Genomic DNA, 19,702 nt, shown 5'->3' with positions numbered 1-19,702 from the left:
TGTCATCCGCTGTGACCATGCTTGTGGGTGCAACTAACGATTTTGAATTTTTTGCTGGCACAAGCTCCATGAGATATACTCAACACAAAGGTTCTATGTCCTATCCCTGTATGCAAAAATGTAACAATTCTCTTCTAACCACCTTCAGGCACCTCATTATATATCTGAAGGTTGTCCTTTAAGATTGGCAAACTCCTAAGCTAGAGAAGAAAGGTTCTACTGCCAGTTTGATACCTGGGACTAGAATACGAATTCTATATGTTTGGAAGTCAATATTGAAAACAATAAGATGATTGTTACTTCATTGGACCTTGACCGGGTTAAGTGAACCCAAGGAAGAGTAAGCATTTATATTGGCTCCTTTGTTCATTTCTCTTGATCAAGTGATTTCTCTCCATCTGTCTGTCCATTTCTACTGTAGTTGTGAATTTCATCTGCTTTACCCTTGCATGATCTATTTATGGACACTAAGTTGTTTGTTACTTATCAGATATATACTGGTAAGGATCAGCCTTTCTGTGGTTTGAAATCTCTTTACAACATAAAAATACTTAATTGAGCTTACCTTCGCTGAACATATTCACTAATTTTGATGATTGTGGAGTCTAAGGGGTATGGATTGTCATTAATTTGCTCCTTTCTATGATGACAGTACTTTGTACTCTATCCTGGGCGTATACAAGCATTAGAAGTGTTTGTAACTGGCTATCAGCATGAAATATTACTCGAGCTTGATAATATACAGCAAGATAGTTGTTTCAATGCTTGTCCAAATTGAGTCACAGAATGTTTAACCTTGTAACTTACAACAAAATTTAGACCAAGAAATGATACACACATTCTAGAACTCTCCATCATTCAAGTTGGGCATACCAGATACCCTGGATTTTGACATCCTTGGGAACCTTTGCCCCCAGATCAGTATCAGATGGCTGGATGCTCTCAAATACTCCAATGACCTCACCAGTCTCTGGTTTGCTCTGGGTAACACTCAAGGTGATCTTTCCTGTTAAAGATGCAGTGTTCTTTACGTTCTCCTTCTGAAGCTCCTCCTCGTCTCCTCTCCCTCCAGCAGGCAATGCAACAGCGTTGTCATAGCCAGTAGATCCACCCCGTCCCTTTGGGTCAAGGAAGGATGAACCTCTGTACGATGGCACAAGGAACTCACCACTAAAGCTTTCTGGTTTGCCGCTTGCCACAAGCTGTTTGATAGTAAAGAGGAAGGGCACACGCTCACCACCAGGAAGCTGAACTGTAACAGCAGCATAATCAATTCCATCCTTCTCCTCAAACTTAACAGTGCCATCAGGAGACACTTCGAATGGTCCCTCAATCTCATCAAGAGTGTAGGTTAAACGTGTCATGAGCTTGGTTTTTTGGAAGTCTGGGGCTGAGTTCTTGCTGACACCCTCTGCCTTGACTGTGAATGATGTGGGCTCTAGGCAGAATTTCTTGGCTGTGTATTTGCCTGGTTTGAAGGCAAAGCTGCCAACACCTCCTTCAATGGTAGGGCACTGGTTAGCAGTTCCAGTTCCCTTTACTTCCATGTATGTCTTGCTTTGGATTTCGTCATAGGTTAAACGTTTTGGAACTCCTTCGGCATTTGCTCCCTGTGTAGCCAAGTGTACAAACTTTAGAAATTTTTGCATGAGAAACAAGAACAATAACTACTACACTTCAGTCCAAAAGTTGGGGTCGGCTATATGAATTCTCATTGACTATGTTTCTCCATATAAGCTCAACTCATGTCATCATCATACCAAATAAAAATATAAGTGAAAATTAGATTTTATATATATGAGTATGTATGACAGAATCTGTAAACTAGTTGATCTTTATAGAACTATTGATGCTTGTCCTGAAATACAGATGACAGCATGAACATCCAGAAATGAGCTAGGAAATTTTGACAAGAGATTGGATAGTCTGATCTTAGTTTTGGAGGTGGCAATGTGAGGATATAAAATGGGTGGCAATGGTAAAGAAGCCTTCTAAAGTATTTCTACATACTCTCAAAGACATCAAAAGCCCTCTACTCCTGATATAGATATTTGGTAGTTAACTAGTTATGGTTATTTCAAAGAAGGTAAATGACAGTGAATATGAGGCCTACTAGCTTGAAGAACGTTTAACCTGCTTTTAGAATTATCGGTATGTCATACTGGTAAGTTAGCATTCATCTCTAGTCCAGTTACAGTGTTTCTTATTATCTTAAATTTAGGTGATTGGATATACACCAAAGGAAATCATAAACTTCATACACGATAGAGGGATATGGCAGTTCATATAATGAATGAAATTCCTCTTTCATCCTATCCTATTCACAGTACTGATCCATTCATAGTTTAAAAGTGGCTTTCTTGCTTTTGTGCCTCCTCGTGATCTAAACTAGTCAGCAGATACACCCCTGCAGAGCGGGGGATCTCACGACATTTTTCATTGGTTGTCTTGTATTCCTAATAGTCAGTTGTTTAATAGCTGGCATGTTGAATCGTATACATAATATGATGGACTAGTTTAGAAAGATCCTAGTTGAATAAGATATGACTCTGTATTATGCAGGCAACAACACTGGATACATGGGAAATATAGACATGAAGCAGGCAAGAATTGAATTAGAAAAGCAACTTACCGAGACGACGAGGGCAGAGGTGGCAAGAGCAAAACCAGCAATCTTGGCAGCATCAGTACATTTTTGAGCCAATTCCTTGATTTCAGTTTGCAAAGAGCAAGTAAGCCTGGCTGAACCTTGTTCAACACCAAATGCTTTGCTCACACTTTGAACAGACCTCAACTGCAGGTTGTTTCTAGCACCAACCTTTGTTGGTTGCATAAGAGTAGCAGCTGCTTGTAGAGAGGCAGCCATAATTTTACCCCTTTTTTCTTGATCAAATGTCTTGTGTTCCTCTCTGTTTCTGCTTTGTTAGAAAATGGATGAGTGGCAGTAAGAAATGGTTTGTATGAACTTTGGAGAGAGTAGACAAATTATTTTGGTGGCTTTGCTGTGAGTAAGATAAGAGATAGGATAAGGCCTATTTTTTCATTGGTTGCCTAAGTTAATACCTCTTATTTGGTGGCTTGCAACGTGGCAAAGTTAGTGTTTAGGATAAAGATATTCATTTTGTAATTTTGCTAGGGAATTTGTGGACTACTTCGTTTTGCATTATTTGAACCTAAAATCCTGTGAAATATTTACTCTCACATATTTGCACCAAATCATATAAGTTGATCATGGTTAATTATTTGTTGAGATAATATAGATCGCAAAAAAGGGGTCAAAAATGTTCTATGACTTATCGGAAATGGATTCAATTTGGTCTTCTTTCATTTATTAAACTTCGATCCTTCTTTTTAACATAATGATGAGACAACTTAATATATATTGTGGAAAAAGGGTAAAAAGGTGTTCTATGACTTGCTAAAAAAAATGGATTAAATTTGCTCTTCTTTCACTTATTAAACCTTGATCCTTCTTTTTAACGTAATCATGAGGCAGCATAATATATGAGGATTATGATAGAGATTGAGTAGGTAGTCAAGTGATTTTTCTCTTTTTTGTGGGAGAACATAGTTCTAGCTAAGAGTACCTCTATCAGTATCATTATTATCTTATTCCCCAATTGTATTACTATTATTGTTTCTATTGCTTATTTCTATTATCAAAATACTTCTGTTTTCTACCGTAATTTCATGTTTTATTTTTGTGTTTGTCAAATCTGTTTTGAAAATGATTTTCTTGAGATGGGTCTATTGAAAATAGTTTTTCTACCTCACATAAAGTATGAAATAAAATCTGCATACACTCTACTTCCTTTTTAAATCTCGTGAAATCTCACTAAATATGTTATTGTTATTAATTAAAAGTAGTACTGATTTAATTGAATAGTTTAAATTTCCCTCCCAGCAATTTGCACATATTGGATTCCAGTTGCCTTTTAACATTTAGGTAAAATTGCCCTCTTTTTTAGTTCTAACGTTCTGTTAATTTTATTTCTTTTGTTACCAGAGTAGGGGTGTTTTGCGAATCTGGGTAAATAGGGATTGAAATAAAGATATTTGAGATAAAATAGAAGTGCTCAAAAAGTAATTTGGGCATGTGAAAAAGAAATGCATGAATGCCGCAAAGCAAAATTGTGTGATAGGGGGTTGACTATATGATGGTTTTAAGAGAGGTAGAGATAGTTTGAAAAAAATATTGAGAAGTATGATTAAATAAGATATGACACAACGACAACTTACCAAAGATATAACCTTAGGGCTCGTTTGGTGTGAGGGATTAGAAATAATAGTGATGGGATAAGGAAATAGTGATGGGATAAAAAAAAAATTATGTTGTTTGGTTGGCAAGTCCGGGATAACTTATCCCGGGATTAATAATTAGTACCGGGATAAGTTATCCCTCCCCATGGGTGGTATAGTAATCCCGGGATAACTTATCCCGAGATAGAATAGGTAAATGACAAATATGTCCCTTTAAATCCTTTTTATATATCATTTTTTACATTTATGTATATTTACATTTTTTTTAATACCATGTATAATAATATTTACTACTCCTTATTTTTATGATAATTATACATATTTTTCTATTAAAAAATTATACTATATAAATATAATTTTTATTTATGAATTTATTTGACTAATTCTTATGTTTATTTTATTTTGATTTCTCATAAATTTTCTTCTCTTTAATAAACTTAAGAGGAAAGTTCTATTTTTAAGCTAAATAAGAAAAAAGTTATATTTTTAAATACACATGGTACTTATCATGGGAATACATAAACAAAAATATTTAAGTTAAAAAAAATAAAAGTTTTATTTTAAAAAATGAATAACTAAAGCTCACAAAGAAAAATTTAAAAAGTTTAAATAAAGTGAAGGGTAATTTTGTAAACAAACAACTTGTTCTTAAAATTTATCAATATATATTATTTTGAATATAACAAACCAAACACTCAATAAGAAATAATCCCAGGACAACTTATCCCATCATAACTAATCCCAACATAACTTATCCCAACATAACTTATCCCATCATAACTCGTATTCAAACCAAACGACTTAGGGTAAAAAGTTAGTAGGTAATCTAGTGTTATCTTACTTATTGTAAGATACTAATCGTAGTATTTCGTATATAATTTCTTATCCTTCGATTTATTTTCCTATCTTGTCTCTTATACTTCACTGATATCCTATATAGTTTCTTATCCTTCAATTTATTTTCCTATCTTGTCTCTTATATAAGGTTTTTAATAATGAGGCAGCCAGCCAAAAGTAGAGGGGAGTGCTTTCTGCCCTTGCCTTTCTTCACCAATTGTCAATCAATTTTGTTAAAAAGCCCCATCTCCGAGCCCAAAGTACATGTGAATGTCTATTTGCTACTTTGAAGAAAAATTAAAATTAAGTTACTTGAAATTGTACATGTCAATGTCTATTTGCTTCATTGAAGAAAAATTAAAATTAAGTTACTTGAAACAAATACAAAGGTTCTAGCATATCAGCAACTAAAGCCTATTTTTTGTTTCCTGTGTTCGGTACAGCAAGAAGCAAGGATTTTTAAAAAAATTGATGACTCGAATCCAAGTAGTCTCATTGGTGTGCAGTAATTAATCAGCTATGATATTAAGGGGTCGTTTGATTTGAATACAAATTATGATAGGATTAATTATAATACGATAAGTTAGGATGAAATAAATTATGCTAGAATTGTTTCTTATTGACCGTTTGGTACATAAATTCTAAGAATAAATTATTTGTTTACAAAAATACCCTTCAATCTATTTAGTTTTTTTTATATATATTTTTTCTTTTCAAGCAATAGTTATTTATTCTTAAAAATAAAACTCTTGTCTTATTTAGCTTAAATATTTTTGTGTGTGCATTTCTATAATTGTACCAAATATATTTAAGAATAAAATTTTCATCTAAATTTGTTAAAAGTACAAAATGATTTATTATTTATGTTACTTCATTTAAACACGTATCATTCTTAAATTGTAAAATACTAAAGCTATCTTCATTTTTAAATCATCTTTCATATTACTATTTCCTTCAAAATTTATGTGAACTAACAATAGAATTCTTATCGAAATTAGTGTACATGAGATGAAAATAAGATAAAAAAAAATAAAAAATACACAAAAGATCTAGCTAAAAAGAATATCAATATAAACTAATTTCAGAGAAAACTGCACGAGAAGCTTGTATTCAGTAACATAACATTTCGTTTTATCTCTCATTTTAATTGATATATAAAATATAAATTTTCAAGTGGCTAAAAGAACATACAATTAAAAATATGTAATTCGATAGTAAGAAAATTAAATTAAAATATAAATAAACATAAGAATTAGTCAAATAAATTTATAAATAAAATTATATTTATATAGTGTACTTTTAAAAAAATATATGAAAGTAGTGAAGGCCATAACTATTATTATACATGATATTTAAAATAATATATGATTTTATATGGATATAAAATATGAGGTATAAAAAGAGTTAAAGAGATACTTTTGTCATTTTATCTACTCCCTCCGTCCCTTTTTAGTTGTCCACTTTAGAAATGACACACAGATTAAGGCAACAATGATTAGCACAGTGAAGTTACAATTTTACCCTTATGACAACTTTTCACTTCAAAATTACAATCACTTATTTGAATTAAAGTGAAATAAATTGGAGGGAAACAACATACACTTTTACAATTTTCAAAAAGTGTAAATAAGGGTATAATAGGAAAAAATTTGTTGTCCTTTCTTGATTTGTCAAAATGGACAACTAAATAGGGATAACTAAAAAAGGAAATATGAACAAGTAAATAGGGACGGAGGGAGTATCTTATATCAGGATAAGTTATTCCATTATTACTATTTCACTCAAAGATAGGAATAACTTATTCCAAGACTAATTATTAATCCTGAAATAAATTATCTCATATTGTGCAACCAAACAAAGAATTAAAAGGTGCTCAAAAATTATCTCGAGATTAACTCTCTTTATCTATCACACCAAACAACCCCTAATAGTTCAACTGCGAACCTTAACATTCACAGTTCCTCTGTTTCATATTAATTAAAACAAATTTCTATTAATTTAAAACAAATTGCCCTGAAATATATTTTACCAAACTAATTTTTAATAATAAAGACTTCAAAATTAATAAATTCAAATGGTTCAAACATAAATTGAGAGATGAAAACGTTGTTGGAATTTTTTGTTTAAGCATCCAATAGAAGTACCAAAACAGATTCTTTTGGATCTCAACAATTGGATTTTTTTTCTAATAAAAACGTTCAAAATCACAGCATTTAAATGTTTTAAAAACAAATATTTGGATCTATCAAAGATCACACATCTGCCATGCTGCAGAGCAGATTAAACTTGAAAAGAAAAAGTAAATTTGAAGATGAGAAACATGAGGAAAATTATGAACCATTCAGATTCGTTTTCAAAGGAAAATTCGATCGAAAAAAAAAAAGAGGTGATTTAGATTGGAGTTCCTCTCAGACAAATGCCTCGTTTCGTCTTCATACTTTTAAAAGAATGGATATCAGACTCGTCATCTGTGTTATTCATCACTGAGGAAATCCCAAAACAAGAGCAAAAAGACGAAATCAAAGTAATAAAAGACAAGTGAAATTTGAAAGAAAACTTAATACTAGTAGAAAATCGACCCAGACTCAAGAACAGCCATAGCAAAATGAGAGATGAACGGATTGATCAGGAACCAGTTGTTTTTATAGGGGGTGGGTGACTTCAGGGTCTAGCGTTAGGGTTTAGAAGGGCTGCAAAAATTCATATGGGCCCAGATTTAGTAGCTGTTATTGTCTGGGCCTTTCTCATTCTATTATGGAGAAATTACATAGATATTTCTACCCTAATTAATAATGGGAGCTCATTAATAATTAAAGTCATTAAAATAAACTTAATTAAGTTTCATATCTATAGTTTATTGATTACGATTCAACTACATGTTAGAGGGAGGAGAGAAGCGAGTGAGATTCAGAAAGGCGAGCAAGAGAGGGTAGAGAATGGAGAGAGGTGAATGGTATTTGTATATTTGTGAGATAATTGTATATATGTAACTGGTATACATATGTATCAATGATTGTATTTGTATATCTGGAGAGTGAGATTGGAAGAGGGAGGAGAGAGGGTAGAGAGTGGAAAGAGACGAGCGAGAGAGGACAGAGAATGGAGAGAGACGAAGTGTATTTGTATATCTGTCAGATAATTGTATATATGTAACTGATATACATATGTATCAATGATTGTATTTGTATATCTGCATATATATATATATCGTATTTATATATATCATTGAATACAATAATATTAACAAAATACAATTTGTATCAATAAATAAATTGTATACAATCATATCAATTTGTATTTATATATGTATATGCATATTATACTTGTATATGTATAAGAGAGGATGGAAGCGAGAGAGAGGAAGAGACGAGAGAGTCGCACATAATTATAGCTAAAGTTAAGTTACGAGTGGTAATTAATGGAAACTATAGATATGTTAGCTAATTAACTAGTATATATTTGTTTATTCACATAATTTCCCCTTAATAATTTCATAGCAGATTTTAAGTCAAATTAACTTAGATACACGTGTTTTTGCTAACAGATATACTAAAATAGAGAGAGAGAGAGAAGCAAGAATAGGAGGAAGACGAGTGGGATTTGTTTGTTTATCGCAGATACATATGAACCATACCAGATACATATATTTGAGATGCCAAATACGCGAGCGAGATATGAGAGCGACGAGAGAGATGGAATGGAGATGAGTAAGGTTTGTCTATGTATCCTATATACATGAGAATCCACTTATATAGTGTATTTAAAACTAATTACATCTAATTTTGACTATGTATTTCGAGATACATATATCTGGACATATCTGAACGGACCAAAATATGATAAGCTTCATAATATTACAAACTAGTGTATATCTTTAAAAAAAAAAAAAAAAACTACTAAAATAAATACATTTTTCTACTATATTTTATGATCGAAATTTTCTCCTCGATCAAAACTCAAATTAAAATCCCTGCTCGAATTACCATCCCAATAGATTCAATGTGTTTTCTTCCCGTTTCCTCTCCCACATCCAAATCAATATTGTCCTCTATTTTTTTGTTCAAAGGAATTTTAGAAATCATATAAATACAAATTACAATAATCATACACATCACAATTGAGATAGCCAGATTCCCTTCACATTTCATATGTACATCGGTTTATAATATTTTATAGGCCAAACACATAAACATGTCCCTAAACTTGTTGGGTTTTTCCCCTTAGTTATCTTAACTACGCCATTTTCCTATAGAATCCTTGAACCATCCATAATTTGTTCCTTTTAAACACTGTGGGCTGATGTCACACAAAATGTGATCTCCCGTCGCTTGAGCGTGTGAAGACGTTTTGAAGGCGCTGATGTGGATCCCTGAACCACCCACCAACGCTCTTCTTCCCCTTTTAACCCTAATTTCTCCGCTTTTTCTCTTATTTCTCCTCTTTTCTTTCTCTTCATCATTAAGTTGGAGTTGCCCATCAGAATATATCTCTTCTTCATTGATTTCTTCTTAATCATCCAGTTTCAATGTCGAAGTTATCTTGTTCATCGATTTCTTCTTCTGCAAGTCAGAAGTGTTTTGGGGGAAAATGAAGGAGCTTTAGATTTGGGAAATGATTACGTGGCGCTGACGTGTAAATGGATTGAAGTTTGATTGGTTGCAATTTCCACGTGGAAAAAGTGGATCTCACGCGCACAATCAACAAAAATATTTGCGAAAATTTTGTGCCACAAAGCCCACAGTGTTTAAAAGGAACAAATTATGGGTGGTTCAAGAATTCAATAGGAAAATAACGTAATTGAGGTACCTGAGGGGCAAACATCAACAAGTTTAGAGATCTATTTATGTTTTTGGCCTATTTTAAAATACATATGTTGTGACCACATATATCTCAAAAATGGCATAGACCAGATTCCATAAAGTTTTCATACATGTGAAAGCAGTTAAACGATTCATCTCATCTTCGTGATGATTGTGTATTGTGCGGTCATCATTCCAATCATGGCTTCTTCCAATATGTAGCCTTTCCTCAGATACATCTCTATCACTCTTGGACAACGATGTTCACCCCTTTGAGGGTGGTGTTTAGGAGTGTACAAAATTGAATCGAAAATTGAATCAAATCGTAAATTGAGTTAAATCGAAAAAAAATTGACTAGTAATTTGGTTTGACTTGGTTTGATATTGGAAATAAAAACCCGATTATATTTGGGTTGGTTTGGTTTTAACTAAAAATAACCAATCCAAGGCCAAATCAATCCGACATTATATATGTAATTTTAAAATTTTATTTTATACATAAAAATATTTCTTATACTATTTCATACTTTTTATCTTTTAATATATTATTTCAAGTTTAAAACTTAAAATTCGGAATGGTCCAATAAATATTATAGTTCATGTTGATAAATATAATAAAACTTAAATCAAAATCAAATTAATATTAATGCAAAAAGAAAATCAATTCAACACTAACAATGACAATAATAATGAATATTTGTTCTTTAGTTTTACATTGATTTAGACAATTAAAATACATAATCTAATTTTAATATTTCTTAAATATTCAGTAATGTAACTAATACTTATTAAACTTATTTTAGCATGATTTAGTACTTTTAAATTATGATCATTTTCATTATGACTTTGCAATATTTATTTTATATGATGATTTCATTATTATTTTTATTGAATATTTTAGTGTCATCAGTACTCATCTCATATTTTGTGTTATTTTCTTAAGAAACACTTTAGATAAATGTATTTTGGTTGGATTAAAGAAATATTTAGAGCACAAGTTAATTATATGTTTGTATGCAAACTTTATCGAAAAAATCCAAAAATCTAAAAAAAAATTTCCAAGATTTATTAGTTTGGTTTGATTTATAAATTTAAAAATTTGACACAATGATTTGGTTTAGTATTTGAAAAACCCGAACCAACCTGAGTTTGAAAAACCCAAAAAAATCCAAAAATTTTTACTCAAATAATTTGATTTGATATTTGAAAAATCCGAACCAATCCGGTCTTGTACACCCCTAGTGGTGTTGATAAAATAATATTGTATCACAATTATCTATCCCCACACTGCCACACACATGATGTCAAATTATTTATCGTAAGAATCTTGAAGGTGCAAATGAAGTTAAAAAATTAAGAAAAAAAGAGTTAAAGACAAGTAAATTATTGGTTCGATCAAACATCATTTCCTTTTGGTCCAAGTCAAAAAAATAAAAATAAATGAATGATTATATCTTAATTTAAACGAAGAAAAAAACAATCTTGATGTTGAAGGGCAAGAACCAGAATACAAATAAGAAAGTGTTTTTTTTTTGCTAATAATCGATCAAGAGATGGTGTATTGCAAATGAAATAAATATGAGATGCTTTTTCCATACAAGAGTTTACTTAATTATATGGCAATTTTTTTTATACTAGAACAAAAAAGCTACTGTACTATTTTATACTCCCTCAGTCCCATTTTATATGTCATTCCTTTCTATAAATAGTTGGAGCACAATACTTGTCATTTTATAAAATTTATGCATAAATTACCATATTTTGCTTATTATACTCTTGATAGAATAATTAATTAATTTTTTCATTTATTAATAAAATTGACTTAAGAAAACATTAAATAAGAGTAGAAGGGTAAAGTTACATAATTTCTTAATATAAGTGCAAAGTAAAAATGTAACTTATAAAATGAAACAGATGGAGTACCTTATAAAAAAAAGCTTCTCCATAAGTTAAAACCAAATTAATCAACTTTAAAAAATAAGTATTTTAAATTTTTAAAAGTCGGTGATGGTCGAAGAATTCATTAGGGGTAGTGGAACTTAAATTTTGAGTCAGCGATGACAGAGAAGTGAGTGAAATCCGGTATTGTCAGAAACGTGTAAGCAAGTTACGTTAACTTCGGTCAAAATGGCGAAATTTGAGTGCACTTGTAAGGCGGCACGTGTCCAATTATCACAGATTTAACACCCATATCAATCTCATATTGGGAAAAAAATAAGCAAATACTTGACAGACTGGAGAGTGGCACAATAATTGGGAATTGAATAAAGAGATTAGCATTTCTTTTCAGATCTAGTAGTAGGAGTTGAAAGAAAAATGGGGAGGATGGATTATTTGGCTATGAAGACTGATGAAGATACTAACAAATTGATTAATGAAGATCTGAGTGAGCTAAAGTTAGCTGCTAAGAAGCTCTTTGACCATGCCACTAAGCTTGGTGGTCTTGGATTTGGTACTTCTCTCCTCAAATGGTTTGCCTCATTTGCTGCCATGTAATGTTCACTAAACTCCCTTCTCCTTTTTGATTTTAAGGAACCTTATTTTAGTTCTCTTTTATATCTATTACAATACAATGTGGAAACTGGGAAAGGGATTTACGCGATTAGATTCTCTCTTTTTCTTTCAATGGACTTTTGACCTGGAATAGCTTGTTATTGTCTCCTTTTGATTTTGAGGTGAAAAGTGATAACACCGTTAAGTTTCATTTAGACACTCGCCTGAACAAATGATAAAGTAGTCCAATTAGATACTTTTGGTTCAAATTTCGGAATAAGTTTTGGGCAGTGCATAAATCAGTTAGTTAGCATTTGTCTCGATAAGCCATAATACTCCAGAATTTTCTAGTTAAGGTTGATGTGTATAATTAAAAGAAGATGAAAATATTTTATGTGGTTAACTTAATTAGCTAATAGGCTCTTGAGATGTGAAATGTTTCCCCGGGATCAAAAAAGACTTCTCTATAAAAGAAGGAATAGGAACAACAAAATCTAATTACTACAAAACCAACAAGATAGGAAAATGGCTTTTAAGCTACAAAGTTGATTTCTCCGTTTTTCTTTTTCTCTGTGAACTCTTCTGCTCAATTTATGAAGGCAAATATGGGGCTTTCGAAATGAGAAACTGAGATGCTAATATGAGATAACATTTGCATTGTCACTTCATATGAATGGCCTAAGGCCATCACGTGATGCCAATCTTTGGCAGTAAGACTAGAAGAATTACTTGCTACCAAAGGTTGGTATCATGTGATGGCCTTAGGCCATTCACATGTAGTGATAATGTTATTATGTGGCTTCACATGACATCTCATATTAGGATTAAACAAGATTTGCCTTGAGAGCTATCTCCTTAGCTTTGAAGGTCAATGATGAAGTTTTGTCTATTTTAAAAGCCGAGCCTTGTAATGTGAGCTTGTAACCTAAGTGGGGGTAACAATGTGGTGGAATGTTGGGCTGATCTTGATGGTTGGGCTTGATGGTTGGGCTTGGTGGACTAATCTCTGACCTGCCCTATCCAAGCACAGAGTTGGGTTAAGTGGTCCAAATGAAAGTATGGGCTGCTTGGCTCTTAGAGTGGGGTAAATTGAGTGAGACTGGTTTCACAGAGCAACAAATAGTCCTCGCTTTGTGATGTGGAAGGATAATGAGCTGGTGCTCTCTAAGCTCAATAAAAAAATTGTTGAAAATATATCTATTTTAAAAGGATTACTTGTTGTCGAAGGTTCACATCACGTGATGACCTTAGGCCGTTCACATGTAATCACATGACTTCACATGCTATCTCATATTAGTATTCTATTTTCTCATTTCAAAAACCTCCTATATATGCTAGCAAAAGAGTTCACAGGAAAAAACAGAATGACTTTTACTACAAACCAGCAAGATGGGAAAATGACTTTTAAGCTACTGAGTTGATTTCTTCGTTCTGCTTTTTCTCTGTGAACTCTTAAAGCAGATATAGGAGGGTTTTGAAATGAGAAAATGGGATACTAATATGAGATAATATGTGAAGCTATGTGATTACATTGTCACTACATGTGAATGGCCTAAGGCCATCACGTGATGCCAACCTTTGGCATTAACTAATCCTTTTAAAATAGATATATTATCAACAGTATAATCACTTCAGACTCACGAGACTAAAGTTGAGAATTGCTCGTCTAAAGTTGAAAACGTTTATTTCAAAAGATTTGAAGTTGGGGGACTGGGAAGCCTAACTTCATACCCAAATGTCTGAAGTTAGCGATTGGATGGGATAATGCCTGCACATAACAGTATGTTTTAACCCCTCCCATTTCACTGTTTTGGAGTGGGATTGGCGGGGATTTAATCATCTTAGATGTCCCTTTTCAGTTTGTTAGTCAGTAGCTTGAAATATTTTGATCTGTTAGCCAACATTGCTGTTGAACTCAGAAGTTTTCAGTGCTGAAACTTATTGGTGGGAATTTGGCTGGTGAGTTGCTTCAGCAATGACAATAAATCTGATTCTAGGGACTATTGGAGGTTGGGGTTGTCCTATCCTTAAGAAATTTGAATCGTTGATCTTTAGTTATCCCCATGAGCAATTGAGTCCGTTAGTTCACTGCTAATTACACATCAAATATACCTAATGAAAAGGGAAGAGAAATGCATTCAAATCTGCTGCTAGCATAAAATTTCTACTGAGTAAAGAACAAGTGCCATTTAAGTCTACAATAATGTGGTACACCAACTGATTCAGTTACCAATCACCCACAAGGCATGACTTGGTTGAAAAATGCATCATATTAGCAAAGCTCATGAAGTTGTAGCAAATTGGAAAGTATAGACTTCTAACCTGGAAATAGATTAGGCATATTCCACTGTTATTATCAGGGATATGAAATTTGCTCCCGCAAAATTAATGTATTGAATTTTCTTGGCTGACACCTGAGTATCCTGCATTGGCAAACCAACAACAATGCTAATCCACAGAGGAAGATTAAATCCTAGATAATAAGACATGTTGGAATGCCTTATTGACACATTTGCTGTGGAAAGTTAATTAAGAAGTAGGAGTGGATAAAAATTTTCACTCCGCCAAACAGTATGTGTATTGTTGTAGGATGGATCCTACATGTTTAAATATTTGTACTTTGCTCTGGCTGGATGAAACTTGCTGTATAATATTAGTGTCCATATTTCAACTCAATGGTCTTTTTGAACTTGTTACATCTTGAACTGAGTTTCAGCAATGTGGAATATCGTCTTTTTCCTAATTTTTGGGGGTCATCCTGTTTAGCTGATCTAATTTGGTATCAAGCTTGACGTTGTATCCATAATCCTTCAAATTCAATGCTTTGCTTTTACATTACTGATCCTGTACCAATTTTCTTTCCTTTTTAACATATTATGAAGAGGTTAATAGTTAATACCAACTCATCACCTATAGATTTTCCTTAGAGTAAGGTTGCTAGTCTTCTTCTTTCCTCCTATTTTTGTTTCCTTTATGTTGTATCTTTCATTTAGATCCCAGAGAAGTAATCTACTTTGACTATACATGAGGAAGTCCAAGAGAATTGTTATCTATTTAAAATAAGAAGAGACATCCCAAGTGTTGACCCATATTTCTTGACAAACTTTTTCATCCTAAATATAATCGCACTGCAGCCCCCAAGGCCTATCTCAAGTGGCAAAAGGTGGAGGATTTGTGGCTTAGGTCGCAGGTTCAAGCCCCACACCATGCAAAACGAAGCCCGGTATTTAAGTGGAGAATGGTAGAGGGGCGGGCCCATTATCCACCGAGTTTTGAAGGCTGTGATTGGTCCAAAGGGCGGGTCACAGACGGATTTCTCGGTTATCAAAAAAATAAAAATATAACCGCACTGCATCAGAAAATCTTATCTTCGGTCTCCTTCCAAATGCAATAGAGAAGTCCAAGACTTTCTCTTGACATCTTAGTGGGTGCAGGGGAACTCCAAATTGCAACTGCAAATCTTGAATTCACCTTTACATGCATATGGAGTCATTTGTTTTGTTGAAGCAGTTTAACATGCCATAACATTGCAATATCATTCCAATTAATTTAAGTATGCCCAGAGGAAGACATCAGGAAATTCAGTGTAAAAAGCTAACCCATCCTCATACATGATATGGTGTAAAACCTCTAGAGAACATGACATGACAGGAATATTGTTTTAAGCTTTTAGATGAAACAATTGAATAAGTATATTCTGATGTTGTTAAGGGAGCTGGTGAAATATAATTCATCTTGCTGGAATGTGCTCAGTTTGCTGGTAGCAAGTAATTTTAAATGCTTTTAGTCAAACAGGTTTGTTTAGAATCTAGATTTTTTGATAACCGTTCGAGCAAATATCATCTGCAGTTATTTGCTGATACTGGACCGGACAAACTGGAAAACAAATATGCTGACTGGACTTCTAGTCCCATATATTTTCTTCAGTTTCCCTGCAGTGTTATTCCACTTCTTCAGGTAAACTTCTCTTGTTTGCTACTATTTAGTTTTTCCTTGCTTCGTGTCATCCAATATATTCTCTTATCACTTGTTGCTACCTGATTCAAAGAGGTTCTTTTCTTCGTTAATCGATTATCGTTTTTGATCTCCAGAGGCGAGGTTGGGAAATGGATTGCTTTCGTTGCAGTAGTACTCAGGCTTTTCTTCCCACGACATTTTCCAGGTATGAACATTAGCTTTTGATTTATATGATGAAAGTAACCTATTGGTTATTATTTTCATTTTTCAGAAATTAAGTTCTTTTGCTTGTAATCCAAGATTCTGTTACCTTTCCCGTTAACTGTTTCTTAATATTAAAAAAACAACTGGAAACACTTTCCAGCAAGTAATATGCTCCCCAATTATTAGCATGACATGTCATGGTTCGCGGAAGAGATGTCTTTAAATTTTTCAAGCTGCATAGATATTCAACTCAAAAAGTTTCTGTGAGTATACTTATTGAAACTCAGAGCTTCACATAGTGATGAAATACTAGCCCAGCCACCAAAACCAAGAATTGTCAACTGGTTCGTTCATACTACCATCATTCGCCTTTCGGTAACTATATGCATGTTTATCAATGGAGAATGTGACGTGTTCTTCACTAGCAATTCTAGAGATAATCTAGAAGTTTTTGAAGATGTTGCAGCATTGCCAACTGAGAACAGTCACTAGGATTAGATATTGCGATTTTGCTTTCTTCGGTAGATTCTTTTATATTTATTCTGAAGGTAAAACACGATTTGCATATAGTGATAATATCTTCACTCCCTTGAGCTCTCATGATGAACTTAATGTAGTTTCCCCTGGATATTTTTTTGCATTAGCACAATAACACCCATAAAAATAAAATTCAATTGAGCATTAGCTCCAACAAATCTATTTACACCCTTAGACTTAATCATAGATGGTGGAAAGACTAGGAAGACTACGGCCTGGTGGTCAGGAAGGGCAAAAGGTACTCGATGGATTAGTTGATATGTGTGCAAGCTGGCTCATATACTGTTCTTCTATATAATAGACACATTGACACACACATGGTTGATGTGTGTCTAAGCTGGCTCGTATACTATTCTTCTAAAAAATAGACACATTGACACACACATGAAGGCGAAATATAAGGAGACCAAACACCCATCCGCAACCGATGTGGGAGAATCAACACTAAATTTTAATCCTAAGTTTGCCTATGTATAACTATTTACCTCAAAGTATGGTACCAACATATCTACTTAAGTTACGCTACTAATGCTTGCTCTATGGTTCTTTTATATATGCTAATCCTCCTTTATAATGCTGTTGTCCATGAAATACAGACTGGTTGGAAATGCCTGGTTCATTAATCCTACTCCTAGTGGTTGCACCCAACTTCTTTGCCCACACTCTCAGAGACAGTTGGATTGGCACTGCAATATGTCTTTTGATTGGCTGCTATCTCCTCCAAGAGCACATCAGAGCCTCCGGTGGATTCAGAAATTCCTTCACACAAAGTAATGGTATATCTAACACAGTTGGTATAATCCTTCTGTTGGTCTATCCAATCTGGGCTCTGCTACTTGGAGTCGTTTGATGAACTATAGCTGCAACAGTCATATGTGTGTTTCGTCCACGAATTTCAATGTTCAATGCTGCAAGCAGACCTCTGAATAAATGGATTTGGTTTTGTTTAAACATTTCTGGTTATGTGATTATGTACTTTTGACATATAAAGTACTTATGGTTGATGGATTTAAGTTGTAAAGTTTTCTTCACACATTTCACGCTTGCAAACTATGAACTTGGAAAGGTGACAATTATAGTATTATTTTTATATGGCTAATCAAACACTACCTTGTGTGAAATTTTGTGTTTGGCTTGAGTTTGTCTAAATTTCAAATTATAGGATCAATTAGAATTACGGCGATTTAAGAAAGAATGATATAAATTTCTCATTACAATAAATCTTGCGATTCAAAAGAAAGTATTTTTTCCTATCTACTAAACCATTGGTAGTCGCTCAATAATTGTTCTGGTGGGAGGTACCAATGTGGAATAGTTGAGAACTTGAGATGAACGAAGCTAGTTCAGGTACCAAAACTAAAAGGGAGAAAAAGATTTTTTTTAGTACCTCTTACTAATATCTTGTTTGGTTATAAAGTTTGGGATAACTTATCCCATAATTAATACGTAGGGTTCGTTTGGTCATGTGATATGAAATCATGATATTAAATTATGAGATGAAGTGGAAGTTTTGTATGGACATGCAATTTGAACTTTTTATGTTGTATATTTTCTCATAAACATAAAATCACCATAAGTTATAAAAACTATTAAAATTGTTCCAGTTCTTTATACAATCTTACCAAATAAGCAAAAGTTTATAAAATCACATAATATAAAATCATGATATGAAATTATGAGATGAAGTTAAAGTTTTGTATGAACATGCAATTTGGATTTTTATGTTATATATTTTCTCACAAACATAAAATTCATAAGTTGTAAAACTATTAAAATTGTTCCAATTCTTTATACAATCATACCAAATAAGCAAAAGTTTATAAAATCATATAATATACTATCATAGAACTAAAAAAAAATACAACATTTATTGATTAAACTTTAATTCAATAAAAAAATAAATTTGAACATAAGTTGTAGTGTACTAGCTTTTAATACACCCCCCCCCCCCCCCACGTAATATAGACAATCTTCTCACTTGAACTTGCATTTCTCAATCATATGACCGAGAAACGAACCAACATTGTTGCTTTGTGCCATTTGTTGGTCAATTTGGTTGGTAAATAAATTTGATCAGAAATAAAGAATTTGGTGAATATAAATGGAAAAGAAGGAATTGATTTGAAATAATAATAAATTTTATGTTGATGAGAATAATCGTTATATGAATATAAATGATTTAAAAAGTAATAAGAAATATAAATTTTATTTACATATGAAATAAAGTGTTAGTAGATATAAATATGGGCTGTTTTTATAAAATATAAACTTGTAGGACAATTTTTGTACTTATAAAAGCCTCAAATTATGATTTGAAATTCTCAAATTATGCTCTTTTGAGAATTTGAAACTTCATCTCACGATATGAAATCAACGTGAAATCACATCTCCAAACGCCTACTTAGTACTGGATAAGTTATCATTGCCTCCGAGTGAAATAATTATTTTGGGATCATATTTCTCAAATAAAATAGTTAAAATGACAAAATTACCTATCAAACCCTTTGTATACCTTACTTTTCAGTTTTCACATCCTCTTGTGAGTATTTTTTATATACAAATAATTTATTCTTAAAAATTACGCAACACATATTATTTTTAGTGTAGCAAATCAA

The 19,702-nt window shown here is 32.7% G+C and overlaps 2 protein-coding genes and 1 non-coding gene across 3 annotated transcripts; 1 reads left to right on the top strand and 2 right to left on the bottom strand.

Moving 5' to 3' along the window:
- Positions 1-692: 692 nt before the first annotated feature.
- On the bottom strand, positions 693-3,020 carry LOC125840224 (oxygen-evolving enhancer protein 1, chloroplastic). Its single transcript, XM_049519185.1, has 2 exons — positions 2,633-3,020; positions 693-1,610 (listed from the first exon to the last, which is right to left on the bottom strand). The coding sequence occupies exons 1-2, from the start codon at positions 2,864-2,866 to the stop codon at positions 855-857; spliced, it is 990 nt and encodes a 329-aa protein (XP_049375142.1). The 5' UTR covers positions 2,867-3,020; the 3' UTR covers positions 693-854.
- A 4,480-nt stretch (positions 3,021-7,500) lies between these two features.
- Positions 7,501-7,586, bottom strand: LOC125840276 (small nucleolar RNA SNOR75). The gene has a single exon (XR_007443725.1). It is a non-coding gene; the product is annotated as a small nucleolar RNA SNOR75 (small nucleolar RNA).
- Positions 7,587-11,954: 4,368 nt separating this feature from the next.
- On the top strand, positions 11,955-18,100 carry LOC125840162 (cold-regulated 413 plasma membrane protein 2). Its single transcript, XM_049519126.1, has 4 exons — positions 11,955-12,388; positions 16,239-16,346; positions 16,481-16,551; positions 17,684-18,100. The coding sequence occupies exons 1-4, from the start codon at positions 12,213-12,215 to the stop codon at positions 17,935-17,937; spliced, it is 609 nt and encodes a 202-aa protein (XP_049375083.1). The 5' UTR covers positions 11,955-12,212; the 3' UTR covers positions 17,938-18,100.
- Positions 18,101-19,702: the final 1,602 nt, after the last annotated feature.

The sequence above is a fragment of the Solanum verrucosum genome, unplaced genomic scaffold (genome assembly GCF_900185275.1).
Source record: "Solanum verrucosum unplaced genomic scaffold, falcon-dt-bn FXZP01000180.1, whole genome shotgun sequence".
Classification (NCBI taxonomy): Eukaryota; Viridiplantae; Streptophyta; class Magnoliopsida; order Solanales; family Solanaceae; genus Solanum; species Solanum verrucosum.
The sequence above is the reverse complement of the archived record's forward strand: the minus strand, read 5'-3'. Positions and strand labels throughout refer to the sequence as shown.